This window comes from Mustela erminea, chromosome 8 (assembly GCF_009829155.1).
Source record: "Mustela erminea isolate mMusErm1 chromosome 8, mMusErm1.Pri, whole genome shotgun sequence".
Lineage (NCBI taxonomy): Eukaryota > Metazoa > Chordata > Mammalia > Carnivora > Mustelidae > Mustela > Mustela erminea.
This window is the reverse complement of record NC_045621.1, coordinates 58,299,834-58,317,011: the sequence shown is the minus strand read 5'-3', so window position 1 is coordinate 58,317,011 and position 17,178 is coordinate 58,299,834. Positions and strand designations below refer to the sequence as shown.

At 33.7% G+C, this 17,178-nt stretch overlaps 1 protein-coding gene across 1 annotated transcript in view; it reads right to left on the bottom strand.

The window, feature by feature from the left end:
- SLC4A10 (solute carrier family 4 member 10) overlaps nt 1-17,178 on the bottom strand; it is a 419,861-nt gene that overhangs the window by 36,554 nt on the left and 366,129 nt on the right. Inside the window, 4 exon segments of the mRNA XM_032355736.1 lie at nt 72-185; nt 1,965-2,020; nt 2,023-2,125; nt 7,578-7,683. Coding sequence (XP_032211627.1) covers nt 72-185; nt 1,965-2,020; nt 2,023-2,125; nt 7,578-7,683 — 379 coding nt within the window.

Genomic DNA, 17,178 nt, shown 5'->3' with positions numbered 1-17,178 from the left:
ATAGCCATCATCTAAATGAAGATAAGGCCTAGAGATGGTGAAATAGATTATATATGCTATGATAACTTCACCTTGAAAACACTTGGTACTTGTAGTTTTGGAGACGGGATCCCAATGGCATAGTCAATTAAAACCATACACAGAATTGTGAGAAAGACAGCAAAGTCACTCACTATGGATCGAACCTAAAAATAATGAAAACGCTTGTCACTTAAAGAACTATAAATAGTAAGAAATACTTAAGAACCATAATCCAGAATCACAATTTATAGTCACCTTTATGACATAATATCTTAATATGATATTTTATACTTACTATAATATTACCATTAGTTCTGTCAGACCCTGAATATCTATTTATGTATTCTGTTACTAAGATGGATATGCACTTAAGCTTTCTGGAATGAGGCAGTATATAATAGCTACAATGGTGATTGAGCTATTTTCAGTATTTAAAATGTAAGTTTACTACGAGCTCAAGTGTGTGAGTATTTACAACACAGAATAAGATCGCATGGCTAGAATCTGGCTGAATTTTAGTATTCTTTCTTCCGCAGGTAACATTTTAATATGATAAACCTAAAGCACAATAAAAGTATCTATTTATAGTGAAGAAGCATAATATTTCGGCTAGTTTATCTGGGAAGTTGAGTAGGGCAGGAGAGACTGTGTACAACAAAGTGGGAAAATTTAAAAGTTATTCTGTGTAAGTCAGGTATTTTTTCCCTTTTTACAAATTTTAATTCCAGTGTAGTTAACATATAGTGTTATATTAGTTTCAGGCATACAATATAGTGGGTTCAGCAATTCTGTGTATTACTCAGTGCTCATCAAGATAAGTGTGTGCCACATTGGGGAGGGTATGTGCTATGGTGAGTGCTGTGAAGTGTGTAAGCCTGACGATTCACAGATCTGTACTCCTGGTGCTAATAATACATTATACGTTAATAAAAATTAAAAAAAATTGAAAAGTGTATACCAGTTTTTAAAGCCATTTTCCATTTATAAAGCCATCTTCGAGAAAAAAATCCTTATTACGATCAACAACAAGGTATGGCTTCTATTAGGATGACTTTATGACACATACACCCACACAAAATGCAGGAGATTATTGTTTCAATTTACAAAAAAAAAAAAAATTGTATCAAACAAACTGAGCTTTGCAGGGGAAGGAATTAATCTTTCACCTTAGGGAAGGGAGAGGTGACAAAAACAGAAGTTTTCTCAAGAAGAAACAGTTCTTACAACATTTTCTTAGAGTAGAATTTTGATCATAATCTTTAGCTCATCCCTAAAAAGCTTGTTTTCTTGTTTCTTTTCTTTTTCTTTTTTTTTCTTTTTTTTTTTTTTTGGCTGAGTAAGACATTATAGGTGTTACTTTGCAGTGTTAAATATTGAACTAAGCTGTTTCTCTGTTTACTTTCCTCTCCAAATATGCAGATGCAAACGTGGTGGGTTAGGGGGAGGGACTGACACTTTAAAAACGAAAAAGAGAATAGTGTTCCAATGAGTCTTGCAGGGGCTTTCCCAATTAGAGAATGTAACAGTGGCTCCTATGAGGTATCTGTCAGGCTGGAATAGTTCCCACTGTTCACTGGGCAAGAAAGTGACAGTCAGTCATGCAGTGTGTGCTTCTGATTTCCAAAGTGTACTTGGAGAGTGGGAGTTTTTTGCAGGGATCTGAAGTTGGCGTAAAAGCCCAGAGGGCATGTGCTGTCCTAGCACCTGTATCACAAAATGCTTTCTCTTCACCTCTCCCCGCCGTATCCCACTCCTAAGCTGGCAGCTCCTTCTCTCACACATACACACACACACACACATACACAACACACACACACACACGGCCTGTTAGTAGCTCTTCTGATGGCAGCAATTGCAGTTTCTTTTGTTTTAACACACACATGACTCTATAACATGCTTTATGTGGGTTTATGTTTGGATCAGGAATATTCTAGTCGAAGTACCTTGGTTGGAAAATAGCGGCTAGTCTTGAACTGCTTCAGGGTGGCTGACAGAGTACTGTGGAGAAGAACAGGATCACTGACCAAAACAGGACATCTGGTACATAGGGGTGATCGTGGCCACAAGCTCGTCCAACATATTCTCCGTGCAATGAATTGCATTCCTGCCAGAGGAAATAAAACAAATGGAGCTAGTTGAGAAAGAAAAGGACCTATTTCTTTTGGAAAACTAATGTCTGAAGGTCATCTCTAGTTGACATGTGAAGCTCTTCATCTATGGCTCTTAATGATTTAATAGACATCCAAGTGAGTTTTATGAATTCCATTGGATAGGTAGAGAGCAATACTGGAGATTTATATTACATTAAATTGAACATAAATGCTTTTTAGAATTTTTTGCTCTTTTCAAGTTAAATTTAAATCTATAAAACTAATTGATCTGGGATGCCTGTGTGGCTCAGTTGTTAGGCATCTGCCTTCGGCTTAGGTCACAATCCCCAGGTCCTGGGATGGAGACCCGCATCAGGCTCCCTGTTCGGTGGAGAGCCTGTTTCTCCCTCTCTCACTCTACCTGCTTGTGTTCCCTCTCTTGCTGTGTCTCTCCGTCAAATAAATTTAAAATATTTTTTAAAAAACCCACCTAATTGATCTACCAATCAATGTATATCTAACCCCATATTCACTAAGTTCCTAACACTAGATTTATTGAAAATATGACATATGTGATAGTGAGTGGTTGCTAGGGTCAACAACAAGACATTTAAATATATCATCTTAATTAATTTCCACATCAACCCTAGGAAATAGGGAGAGGTTATTATTTCTATTTCATGTCTGAGGAAACTGAGACATGGGGAAGTTAAGTAATTTGCTGCAGCCTCACAGCTGCTGGGCAGCAGAGCTTTGGTATAAACATGGTGCCTATGGTGGGAATATTATTTCACATTAAAAAAGAACAGTGATATCATAGAATTATCTAGTTCAAAAGCTATTAAGAAAGGTGAAAAAGGCAACAAAAAAACCATGATGTATTCCTACTAGAATAAAATTGGGAGGTCAAAGATACAGCTTTAAATTTAGATTACAGAACAAAGAGAGGAAGTTACTACACGAGTAAAACAAAGCTCATATTTAGTGTGACTTCTCATTTTTTACTTTTTTTTTCCCTCATATATATTTTTATAAGCCCCTTAAGTATCATTCTAATTACTACCTTAACCATGAGGTGGCAGCAAAGGCAAAAAAAAATTTCTTTCTCCAAGAAAACTGAGCATTTTAAACATTAATATTTGAATGAAATTTAAAACTTTGGTTTCTCTTATTTTATACTAAAATTAGATTACTGAAATTTTACTTTTTTTTCTTCTTTTTTTTTTTCAAAACAAAAAATCATGATCTAAGTGATCTGGTGACCTCATTAGTAGTAACTGAGATATTCTGGACATAAATGAAAGTAAATTTATTGATGATCCTCCTGTACCTTCAGAAGATTTTAGAATAGATTCACAGATAGCCACATTTTTATCTAAAAACAAACCAACAACCAGTAAAATCTGTTTGGGGCAACTACCCCTAATAGTAGGATTCTTGAAAAAATAGTGTTAGCTTACCTTATAATTATCTAAAAGAATTGTCCCCTTTTCTAATCTAGCCCCAAATATCTTCCTTGCAAGGTACAGTTGAGTTCCAATTATCCATATTAAGCTAAGACAGAGCACAATAACTTGGTTAATTAAAAGACCAAAGAAATCAAAGAAACTCTCCCAGCCATAATTATGGTTTTGATTTTCCTTCACTCAAGACTCTTAAAAAATAAAGTAATCAAAGTGAATCTTTGTATTCTTAGTCTTTTCTCTCTCCCCTGTCCAGAGATGCCAGTAGAGCAATCATTAAGCAAAGTAATGGTTAAGCAGAATGGCAAAACACACAGAAGAACTAGAAGCTCCAAGGCAAACATTATCTGCAGACTTATGTCCATCTTTGGTCTTTTGGATAGATACAAAACTCTTCTAAATATTCCTTGGACTTGGCTGGGTCTTGTTCTCAATTCTTAAGAACATAGATGTCGCTTAAAGGATCATTTAACAGTTACATAATTAATAATAAATTGCCAGCGCTTGCCTTACTACTTGAATTCAAAGCAAATTTGAAAAGGGTGTTTTGTTTTGTTTTATTCCTGGGGTGGAGAGGGCAGTATGTTATTTAAAAAGAAAAACTGTGACCTACAAAACCCTACATTTATTTTCTGGTTTATACCCCTAACACACACACACACACATACACACACACACGGACACCGGTCCTGAGATTCAGGAGTGAAAACCAAATCTAAATCCTGTTCCCTTTTTTGAATCTGACATATTGTTTCACTTACAAAAATTTAAAAATTGATTGTTGACAAACTCGTTTCTACTAATTATTCTTCAAACACATTCTAAGTTTCAAATTTATAAGTTTATAAAAATTTAGTTTGATAAGACATACACTTATTTTGTTAATAAGAATAAGAAATCAAATTTGGCATTAGTATTTTCCCCCTCATATATGTACAAGCTAACTATGTAATTCTGAGACAACTGCTAGTTAATTGCATGTGAATATTTTAAACCTTGCCTAGGAGTTCCTTATAATGACTGATTCTGAGATACTTTTAAATATATTTATTTATAAAAATCTAGATTTATATAAAAAAACTTACATAGTCTAGCTTGCCATAAAAGACCTCCATTAAACATTATTCATAATAGCCAAAATATGAAAATAACTTATGTGTCTGTAGATGGATGAATGGATTAAGAAAATGTGGTATAAATATACAATAGAATATCAGTTACCCTTAAAAAAGAAGAGAATCCTGTCATTTGCAAAAAACATGAATGAACTTGAAAGACATTGTGCTAAGTGAAAAAAGGAAGACATGGAAAGACAAATACTTCATGATTTTACTTCTATGTGGGATCTAAAAAGTCAACCTCATAGAAGGAAAGAGCAGAGTGGTGTTTACCAAGGGCTGGTAGGGATGAAGAAGGGAAAATAGAGAAATATTGGTCAAAGGGCCCAAAGCTTTAGTCATGTGTAATGAATAAATCTGAAGAGCTATTATATAACATGATGATTATGAATAATAATACTGTGTTATATGGTTGAAATTTGCTAGGACAGTAGATCTTAATGGTTCTCACCAAAAAAAAAAAAAAAAAAAAAAAAGAATGGGGAAAAAAGGAAAATGTTAACTATGTGAGGTGATGGGTATGTTAACTAGTTTACTTGCAGTAATCATTTCACAGTGTATACATACATCAAAACATCATGTTATACATCTCAAATAGATATAAATTTTATTTGTCAAACATACCTCAATAAAACCAGAAAACAAAATGAACCAAAACAAAACATTTGCATTAAACAGTAAATTTGTGATATAAAACTCTTTCAAAATAATCATTAAATGTTTATTGAATGTTTACTATGCATATAGCAGTGTGGGAGAGTTAAAGAAAACTAAAATTCTTCACCTTTGTTGAGTTAGCAAGATGTAAATTATAATTCATGAGATATGTAACAATTCAATGAAAACTTTTCAAATGAATAATATGTAAAGTAAATGTTCTATCACCAGTTTTATAAAACAAGTTATAATAGCCATTAGCACAGTGTTTCATTAATAAAATGCTGGTGATTATGCTGGGGAAAAAACCCAGCATAATAACTGAGACATAAATTTAATGGTCTTCATCGACTTAAAAATTACAAGATTTTTTCATTATGTAGCATTCCCTTTGGTGATAAAGGCTATTTCTGGTCAAGATTAGCAATTATCCATTGCAAAAACTGCTTTTAGCTTATGAAAAATAATATGAAAATTTCTGCCAGAATGTTAACACCTACTACAGAACTTAAAAAAACAAAACGTGCAAGATTTGCTTTGATTGCAAAATATTTTTTACTGTACTTCGCTTGACCCTAAAACTTTTAACATCTAAAAATTAAGTCATGACTAGCCAGATCAATTGTGCTATTAGTCTCCTAGAAGTTTATTATTCAGGATTTGCCACATTGAATGAATACTATTATTTTAGAGTAAATTATTAAGAGACTATACAACACATAGAAAAAATTGTCATTTTAAATGATCTAGAGATGGGATTATTGGGTTTCTGCATTGAAGAGGACACACAAGATGTGGTGCACAGGCAAGAGGCTCTTTAGGCATATTATCTTTACAGTTTACACAAAGGGAATATAAATGGAAGATACACTGCAGAATAGATGAACCATGATCCCCTGCCTAAATTCTGAGCAACTGTAGCATTCTTTCTTGCTCAACATTTCTTTTGTTGGTCCATTTAAAAAGCTCTCTGAAAGGAAACGGTCTGTTAATATCATTTTTCCAGGTAAAAATAGATGGAAAAGAATAAATGTTAATAATAACAGAAAACATAAATAAATGAAAACTTATACCAGAGAAAATGATTAAGATAAGAAAAAATTTCATAAAATATAGGTCAAGAAAGGATTTTATTTTATTTTATTTTTATTTATTTATTTTTTTTTAAAGGATTTTAAACCAAGGGCAAGTAATTTGATTTTGATTCTGAAAGAAAATATTTAATGGAGAAAATTGAGAAAATGAGCAATAGGTCAAATGCTCTTATAGGAATCATACTTAGAGTTTCGTGATATTTGTACAACATAAGAAGATTTCTGTGTTCCATTAACTGGCTCATTTGCTAAAATAATATGTGTTTCACAAAATGAACTGGAATTCATTTAATGTTATACTGATGGTTAAAATAGGATTTGAGCTTATAGAGGTAAGTAAAGTGACAGGAGTCTGGATTGTAATGTTTATAACTAGAAGAGTCAAATCCTAATACTACTAAAATCAGAACATTCAATTTCTCCAATTATGAGATTAGATTGAACAGAAGAATGCAAATAGAAATAGAGAAAGAGGTGCACTATAAGAGATTAGGAAGAATTGAGAAATGCAGCTATGAGGAGGGAGAAAAATGTAATCACAAAACAGAGGAAGCCAAAATTTTTAAAAGGTACAGGATTTAACCCTGATAGGTGAAAAATCATTACCATTCATTTTTTTGAATGGAAGATAAAAAGAAAATGTAAGTTAAGAATGCTCTTCCTGAGGAAGTTACCAGAATTTTTTAATAGTGAATTTTTTTCCTTCCATGGACTTCAATATTTACACTGAAATATTAACAAACATCCCCTCCCCCTCAGCATATTCCGAACAGCTGGAGCAGCATTACAGAGTGAAATAAAAGTGTTCTGGGTTCTTTACACTGAAGACTGACTTAGTTCTGCCATATGGTTTCATTTAGGTCAACACCAATTATTTAATGTGCTTTCAGTTAATCTTGTCATATTATGATTGTTTTTCGAGTAATTGAGGCCTACTAACTACTAGTAAAACTTAATAATGAAAGAAAACCCCAGTTTACTAATGAAAACCTAAAAATGAAATTAAAATTAAGACAAAACTACTACTTTTATAATAAACACCCATTAAAAATATTATTAAATAATATTAAAAATATTATTGCCTTAGTAATAATTCATTCAAAATGTCAACAAAAGCCTGTATGTTTCACTTACCGATACAGTTAGGTTCTCCCAAATTATGTCAGAGGCAGAAATATTGGACTCCCTCCATTCCTTCAATGTATCATTGCTAGGATTATGTGGTTCTACACAGTTACACCTGAAAAAGCAAAACAGTGTCTTCTGTGAACTAAGTATCTTTTTGTCACTTTACTCAAAATCAATATGTGATGGGTTCTTCTTTCCCAGTCATAACTTTACCCTAAACTCCAAGACACAGTATTTCCAGAAAGCAGAACAGATATATTCTCAGGACATTAGACTACTCTATAGTATTTTCTCTAAGGAAAGAGGTCATTCCTCTTCTGTTCAATGACAGAAGATGTCCCAATGACAGAAGAGTGTCCCAATGACACTCTTAAAAGTGTGGGTTAGAGCCCAGGGCTTTTGGGGCCTTTGAAACCAGGATGCCTTCTAGCTTTTACCATGACAATTTGCACCTAAATTATAAATTCTATGGAAAAAATGAAAAACATCCAAACCTATTATTATAATTTATTTATTTTTATTAATATTATACAACTATATCAATTAAAGTTGTAGTTACTTAATCTGTATTCTAAAGGTCATTTATAATTTTGCACATCCTGGATATCTCAGGATATACTACTTTTTGTGATGAATGACAGTGTTATTAAAAAAATCAACACATAAAACTTTTTTGAGTACCTACCACATAGAAGGTAACATAATGAATGCTGGATGGGCATAAAAGCAGAGACAAAATGCAAGAGTTGGGCAGAGTGGTATTATTACGTAACAGAAAGCAGTTTTTGCCCTCATGGTTCTTTATAACTTTATAAATAAGTCAGAAGAAGACATCAGCAAAGATGACCAAAAGATTAATGTTCTCAGATGTTAACCTCAATTTACAGTTTCCAAAAATTCATTCATAAACTATTTGTCCTTCAGAAAGCATTTTCTTACAGAAGCATTTTATAAAAATCATGGTTGGGCTCCCAGATTAACCCATATACAATGCATAACTTGAAAGTTAGGTGGACTGCTGTTTTAGTGGTATTCTTCAAACTGTAGGATCTAACTACCATTACTAACATTATTTCTATAGGAAAATACCATACAGTTTCTACTTGGTAAATCCCTCTGCTTAAGCAATAGTCTCTCTTGTGTCTTCTACCTCAGGAATTTGGTCAGCTCTTCCTTACACTATTCATTCATGCTTCAAAGAATATTGAGGTTCTATTACTGCAAGAAACTCTATGTTACTTGGGCAACACAAACAAGCATCCTTCCTTCTCTTACTAAGGAAGGTTAGAAGATTCTTTAGCTGGGCTCACTTGGGAATGTGCCTCTAGTAAGGAAAAGGGTTCAAGTGAGAAAGCTGGTGATAAGGGTTTTAAGAGATAGGATATGGAAGCATTAGCTACTACGGGCAGCTACAGTAACCTCCACAGTAGCAGAGAGAGAAGCCATAGAAAAAGGAAAACAGAGGAACTTGAGATACAGTAATAGACATACATTAATGCAATTTCCTTAAAACTATGGGTTCCTAAATCCCAAACTGACTATACATAAAGCTCTGTTCTTTCCTGGCTGCCTGGCCATGGGAAGATCATTCAATCACTCTAAATATTGGTTTTCAACTGCAGTAAAGGATTGTTCATTAGAATCCCAAAGAGGGTCTGGACTAAGACAAGGGCTCCTACTAAACAAAGAAGTGTAGTAAGAGATGAAGCTGAAAATGTGGAAACTAATTGAGAGTCTGACTATATACACTTGATCCCAGAAATCCTCCTTCTACTACTGCATATAATTCATCCCTTCTCCAGAGAAGTTACATTTCCTTCAACAGAAAGAAGGCGAGAGTCCTCCAGAATCTCCAGTCAGGCTGATTAATAAGGTCTTCTGCTGTACAAAGCCAGTTCATAAAGACTAGGACAGTGGCTGTTATTTCAGATGTGTCAATCCCACCACAAACTAACGAGACACATGAAGAAACAGGTAAACATGGCCTAAACAAAAGAACAAAATAAATCTCCCAAAACTCATCTTAAAGAAGTGGAGGTATATGCATTACCTGACATAAAATTAAAATAACCATCATAAAGATACTCAAAGAGCTTAAAAAGACAATGCACAAATAAAACAAGAATATGAACAAAGAAATAGAAAATACTAAAAAGAACCAAACAGAAATTTTGGAGCTGAAAATACAATAACTAGATGGACAAATTCTCCAGAGCCGTTCAACATTAGGTTCACTCAAGAAGAAGAAAGAATCAGTGGACTCAGAGACAAGTCATTTGAAACTGTCCAGTCAGAAAAACAAAAAGAAAAAAGAATGAAAAAGAATGAAGAAAGCCTAAGAAATGAACTAAATACCATTAAACAGACCAATCTAGATATTATGGAAGTCCCAGAAAAAAAAAAAAAAAAAAGAAAGAGAATAAGGAACAAAAAAGCACACTTAACGAAAGGGAAAGGAAACTGACATTCAGATTTAAGAAACCCATAGAGCTCTAACCATAGTGAATTCAAAGAACTCCACACTGAGACACATTATAAGTAAACTCTCTAAAATCAAAGACAGAGAATTCAGAAAGCAGCAAGAGAAAAACAATTCACCATGTGTAAGAGAACCTCCTTAAGAGTTTCAGTGGATTTTTCAGGAAGACTCTGCAGGCCAAAAGGGAGTAGGATGACCTACTCAAAAGTGCTGAAAGAAATAACTACTAACCAAGAATGCTATGTCTGGCAAAACTGTTATTCAAAAATAAGGAGAAATAAAACCTTTCCAGATCTGGGGAGCAACAACAGCAAAACACACACACACACAAACAAAACAAAACAAAACAAATAACTGAGGGACCACCACTAGACCTGCTTTGTAAGAAATGCTAAAAGAAATCCTTCAAGTTGAAACTAGCAGACCCTGAACAGCAAAATGAGAGTATAAAGCTTGCTAGTAAAGGTAAACATACAAACAAAAAAGAACACTGTAACTGAGGTGTGTAAAAAGTCACTTTTAATTCTGGTATAAAATTCTGGAATAAAACGATTAAAAATTATTATAAAATATGTTAATTGGTACACAATATAAAAAACATGATTTGTGACATCAGTAATATAAAGTGTGTAAAGGGGAGAAAGTAAAAGCAAAAAATATTTATGTGCACCTGAATTTGTTATCAGTTTGTTAATAGATTGTTATAGCTATAAGATGCTTTACGTAAGCGCAATGGTTCCACAAAGAAAATACCTGTAGAACAAACATGAAAGAAAATTATGAAGGAATCAATGTCACTACAAATACTCACCCCCCCAAAAAGCAAAGACAGACAGAAAAAGAGGAAAAGAGGGACAAAAACTCTGTGAGAAAGCAAATAATAAAATGGAGTAGTAAATCCTTCCCTATCAAGAACTACTTAAATGCAAACGGATTCAGCTCCCCAGGCAAAAGGCACAGAGTGGCTGAATAGGTAAAGAACAAGATCCAGCAAATGTGTCTAGAAGAAACTTTTCATTTAAGGATACACATAGGGTGAAAGTTAAAGATATTCAATGCAAATGGTAACCTAAAGACAGCAGGGAGTGGAGCATAATTATAACAGATAAAATAGACTTTAACTCAATTATTGTAAAAAGAGACGAAGAAGGATATTATATAATGATAAAAGGGTCAATCCACCAAAAATACATAACAATTAAAAATGTATATGGACCTAACAGAAGAGCACTAAAATATAGAAAGGAAATATTGACAGAATTAAAGGAAAAGATAAACAGTAATAATATTAGGAGATTTCAATACTTCACTTTATTTATTTATTTATAATTATATTTATTTTTTAATTAAAATTTTAATTTTAATTCCAGTATAGTTAACATAAAGTTTTATATTAGTTTCAGGTGTACAATATAGTGGCTCAACAATTCTATACATTACTCATTGCTTACCATGATAAGTATACTCTTTAATTCCCATCACCTATTTCATCCATCCCCCATCCACCTTCCCTCTGATAAACCATCAGTGTATTCTCTATAGTTCAGAGCCTATTTCTTGGTTTGTCTCTCTCGTTTTTTCTCCCTTTCCTCATTTGTTTTATTTCTTAAATTCTCAATACTTCACTTTAAATAATGGATTGCATCCAGAGAGTAGAGAAATAAGGAAACAGAGGACTTGAACAACAATATAGACCAAATGAATGTAACAGTATATACAGAACATTTCAGTCAACAGTAGCAGAAGACAGTTTTCTCAAACACATAAAGGATATTCTCAAGAACAGATCATATGTTAGGTCACAAAAACTAGTCTTAACAAATTTAAAAAGAATTAAATCATACTAAATATATTTTCCAAATATAATGTAATGAAACCAGAGAAGAGTAAGAGAAGGAAAATTGGGAATTTCACACATACATGGAAATGAAACAACACACCCTTGAACAACTAGTGTGTCAAGGATACCAAAAGCAAATTAGAAAACATCTTGAGACAAATGAAAATGAAAACACAATATAAGAAAGTTTATCAAGTGCAGAAAAGCAGTACTAAGAGGGAAGTTTATAGCAATAAATGCCTACATTAAAAATGAGGAAAAGTCTCAAATCAAAAACCTAATTTTAAACCACAAGGAACTAGAGAAAGAAGAATAAACTAAGCCTGAAGTTGGCAGAAGAAATAATAAAAATCAGAGCAGAAGTAAATGAAAGGGACTAGAAAAACAATAGAAAAGAGCAATGAAATGGAGTTTGTGTTTTGAACGTCAATAAAATTGACAAACTTTAAGCTAGACTAAGAAAAAAACAGAGAAGACTCATAATTGGAAATGAAGGAGGAGGCATTGCAACTGATGCCACTGAAATTAAAAGTTATTAAGAGATTACTATGAGCAATTATACACCAACAAATTGGATAACCTAGAAGAAATGGACAAATTTTTAGAAAAGGCAATCTACCAAAACTGAGACATAAAGAAATAGAAATTCTGAACAGACCTATAACTAGCAAAGAGATTGAATCAATAATTTAAAAATTTCCAAAAAAGGAAAAACCCATGACTAGGTGAATTCTACCAAACATTTAGAGAAGAATTGATATTATTCCTTTTCAAACTCTTTCACAAAGCCAATGAGGAAGGAGCATTTCCAAATTCATTTTATGAGCCCCGCATTACCCTGATACCAATGCCAGAAAAATATATTATAAGGAAAGAAAACTGCAAGCTCATATCTCTGGTATATATTTACACAGAAATCCCCACCAAAATACTAGCAAATCAATTTCAACAGTGCATTAAAAGGTTCCATACATCAGGACCAAGTGAAATTTATCCTTGGAATGCAAGGGTGGTTCAACATACAGATATCAACCAGTGTGATATACCACATTAACAGAACAAAAGATAAAAACCATATGATCATCTTATTAGATGCATAAAAAATATCTGATAAACTCAACACCTTTTCATAATAAAAGAACTTATCAAAGAATAGAATGAAATTATCTCAACATAAAAGCCATATATGACAAGCTCACAGCTAAAATCTTAGTCAATAGGGATAAACCAAAAGCTTTTTCTCTAAGATCAAGAACAAGACAAGGATGCTCATTCTTGCCATTTTAATTAAATATAGCATTTGCTAGAATAGTTAGATAAGAAAGAGAAATAAAACTCATCCAAACTGGAAGAAAAAAGGAAAATTATTTCTGTTTGCATATGACTATAATCTTATATGTAGAAAATGCTAAAGATTCTACACATAAAAAACTGTTAGAATAAATGAATTAAGCAATATTGTAGGATAAAAAATCAACATATAAAACTCAGTTGAGTTTCTACAAACTAGCAATGAACAATCCAAAAAGAAAATTAAGGAAACAATTGTATTTACAATAACACCAAAAGGATAAAATACTTGGAATAAATACAACCAAAGACATGAAGGACCTGCACATTTAAAACTACAAAGCACTGTTGAAAGAAGTTAAGGACATTAATGACAAGCTACACATATGTTCATGGATTGAAAGACTTAATGCTTTTCACATGCCCACATTACCTTAAGTGCACTATAAATGTAATGCAATTCCTATCAAAATCCAAATGGCATTTTTTACAGAAATAGAAAAATATAATCCTAAAATTAATATGAATCCACAAAGGATTCTAAATAGTCAAAACAATGTTGATAGAAAAGAATAAAGTTGGAAGATTTATACTTCCTGATTTCAAAACATATTATGAAGCTGGAATAATCAAACAGTATGGTACTGGCATAAAGACAGAGTATAGACCAATAGAACTGAATAGAAAGCCCTAAAATAGACCCTCACTTTTGCAGTCAAATGATCTTCAACAGGATAACAATACTAAAAATGGGAAAAGGAAAGTCTCTTTAAAAATGGTGCTAGGAAAACTGGATATCCACATACAAAAGAATGAAATTGGACCTCTGTCTTATACTAAATACAAAAACCAATTTGAAATGGATAAAGACTTAAAAGTAAGACCAGAAACTATAAAACTCCTAGAAGAAAACAGGAGAACAGCTTTATGACTTTGGGCTTAGCAATGATTTCTTGAGTATAAAACAAAAATCACAGGCAACAAAACCAAAAATTGGCAGTGGAACTGCATCAAACCAGAAAGATTCTACATATCAGAGGAAATAATCAACAGAATGAACAGGCAAACTAGGGAATAGGAGAAAATGTCTGCAAATCTATTTGATAAATTGTTAATATCCAAAATATATAAGGAGTTCCTACAACTCCTTATATATAAATAAAATATATATACATAAAACAAGTAACTTGATTTTTTAAAAAAATGGGCAGGGGCACCTGGGTGGCTTAGTTAGTTGAGTATCTGATTCTTGATCTCAGTTCAGGTCTTGATATCAGTATGGTGAGTTCAAGCCCCATTTGGAGCCTACTTTAAAAAAAAAAAATGGGCAAAGGACTTGAAAAGACTTTTTTTTTTTTTCCAAAGAAGACCTACGATTGGTCAACAGCTATGTAAAAAAAAAAATACTAAACATCATTAATCATCAGGGAAATGCAAATCAAAACTACAATGAAGTATCGCCTCACACCTGTTAGGATGACCATGATAAAACAAACAAAACATCAGAAAAGAACAAGTGTTGGTGAGGATATGGACAAGTTGGAACCCTTCTGCCAATGTTGTTGTGAGGAATGTAAAATGGTGCAGCCATTACAGAAAACACTATGCAGTTTCTTCAAAAAATTAAAAATAGAACTACCCTGAGTATTTATCCAAAAGAATCAAAGCCAGGATCATGAAGAGATATTTGCATTTCCATATTTATTGTAGAATTGTTCTCAATAGCCAAAAGGTGGAGACAATTTAAAAGTCCATCTACAGATGAAGAAAGAAAATGTGGAATGTACATTCAATAAAATATTATTCAGCCATTGAAAAAAGAAGAAAATCCTGTCGATATGCTATCAGATGGATAAACACTGAGGAAATTATGCTTAATGACTAAACAGAGTAGAACAAATACCTCATGATTCCTCTTATGAGATATCTAAAGTAGTGAAACTTATAGAAACAGAAAGTAGCTTAGTGGGATTTTAGGGGTGGGGGAGGAGAAAATGGGGAGTTGTTCAATGGATACAGAGTTTTAATTATGCAATACGAAAAATTTCTAGGGATGCCTGGGTGACTCAATCAGTTAAGCATTTGTCTTCAACCCAGGTCATAATCCTGGGGTCCTGGGATCGAGTCCTGTGCTGGACTCCCTACTCAGTGGGGAGTCTGCTTATCTCTCTCCCTCTGCCTGCTACTACCCCTGCTTGTGCTCTCTCCCTCCCTCTCCCTCAAATGAATAAATAAAAATTCTATTAAAAAATTTCTAGGAATGCCTTGGTGACTCAGTTACTTAAGCATCTGCCTTTGGCTCAGGTCATGATAGCAGAGTTCTGGGATCGAGTCTCACATCAGGTTTCTTGCTCAGCAGGGAGCCTGCTTCTCACTCTGCCTGTTCTACCTGCAGCTCTCTCTGACAAAAAAAAATCTTTAAAAAATTTTTTTCTAGAGATTTACTGTGCAACACCTGCTGTACCATATACTTAAAATCTTAATAAGATTCAACAGGATAGAATTATTGAATTATTGGAAAGCTTGAATACATTTCAGCACAGAAGCAAGAGAAAAAGAAGGCAGTCAACAATTCCAGGAAAGATAAAAGGTTTTATAAGCAAAGCATATTCCTAAGAGGAAGAAACTAAAATATGGAGTGATTTTGAGCAGCTTATGAAATGTTAAAAAGAAGAATTCATTTGACCATGATGTTAACAGCATTGCTGCTTTTTATTCTTCACTATATATCTGGGTTATTTTATTTGTGGTAGTCCTAAGGCTTAACACATACACCCAGCTATTGGGCTCCACTAATTGCTGGCTGATTGCTCTATTGTTTTTGGCAATAACCTGAGGGCATACATTGCTCTGGTGATCTGATTCAATTAAATTTTAGCTCCTCTGCAGTTGAGGTTATTGTTTGAAATTTTTCTGACCCTGGATGGGCTCTTTTAGCTGTCTAATTCCCTGGTTTTCTCTGGTACATAAGGCGGCCTTTAGTTTAGCTTGTATCTCATATACAGCTACCTACTACCTCTTAATTGCTTTCCACCAAAACTTCCATTATTTTTGACAGTACATTTAAGCTGTTCTTCAAATAAAACCAGTCCTTTTTGAGAGAATGTTAGGGTCCTTCCTGGGCAAAATCTCTAAGGTTTGGCTCCAGAGCTAGGGACAGGGAAAGTGATATGCTTTTTTCCTGAGAGATTTCCTTGCTTTAGGAGCAGGGACTGGGCAGTGGCAGCAATCAGGGTCTATGCCTGGAGGTGGTACTTCTACCCTTTGGGTGGGTCTGGGTGAATGAAGAAAGTCCCAAACTCTTGGATGCTCCAACTCAGTACTTAACTTTCATAACACATGCAGGGTCAGGGAATGGAATGATAGCGCTGGCAACCTACTCTTCTTGAGAAGATATCATTGCCCCCATCTGGAGGCTAGGAGGAGAAGGAGCCCCATAGTCTTGGCTATATTTGCCTAGAATAAGCTTCCGTCATATTGAGCTGGGATGGACTTAAGGAGGAAGAAGGTTGTGGCTCAAGTTCTGCAGACTTGCTGTTCTTACCAAGATTTAGTAGATTTTCTTTAATAAGTGTTTCTTTGCTGTATACTCTTAAGACATTTTCCACAGATTTTCCATTATTGTTTTAAAAAAATAAAAGATTTATTTACTTATTTAAGAGAGAGAGAGAGAGAGAGCGAGCAAGCATGAATGGGGGGAGGGGCAGAGGGAGGGGAAGAAAGAATCCCAAGCAGATATCCCACTAAGTGTGGAGCCCCATGTGGCTCCATCCAAAGACCATAACATCATGACTAGAGTCAAAACCAGCAGTCAAGCACCCAACCAATCGAGCCACCCAGGAGCCTCCATTATTGCTTTTTAAAATGTTTTTCACCAGTATCATTGTTCCACCAGAGCTGCTTATACCCCTGTTCTGGAAGTATCTACTCAGAACATTGTTTTTTAATGGGATAGGAATCATGACAGCATAGGAGCTATAGAGAAGGATATGTAATTA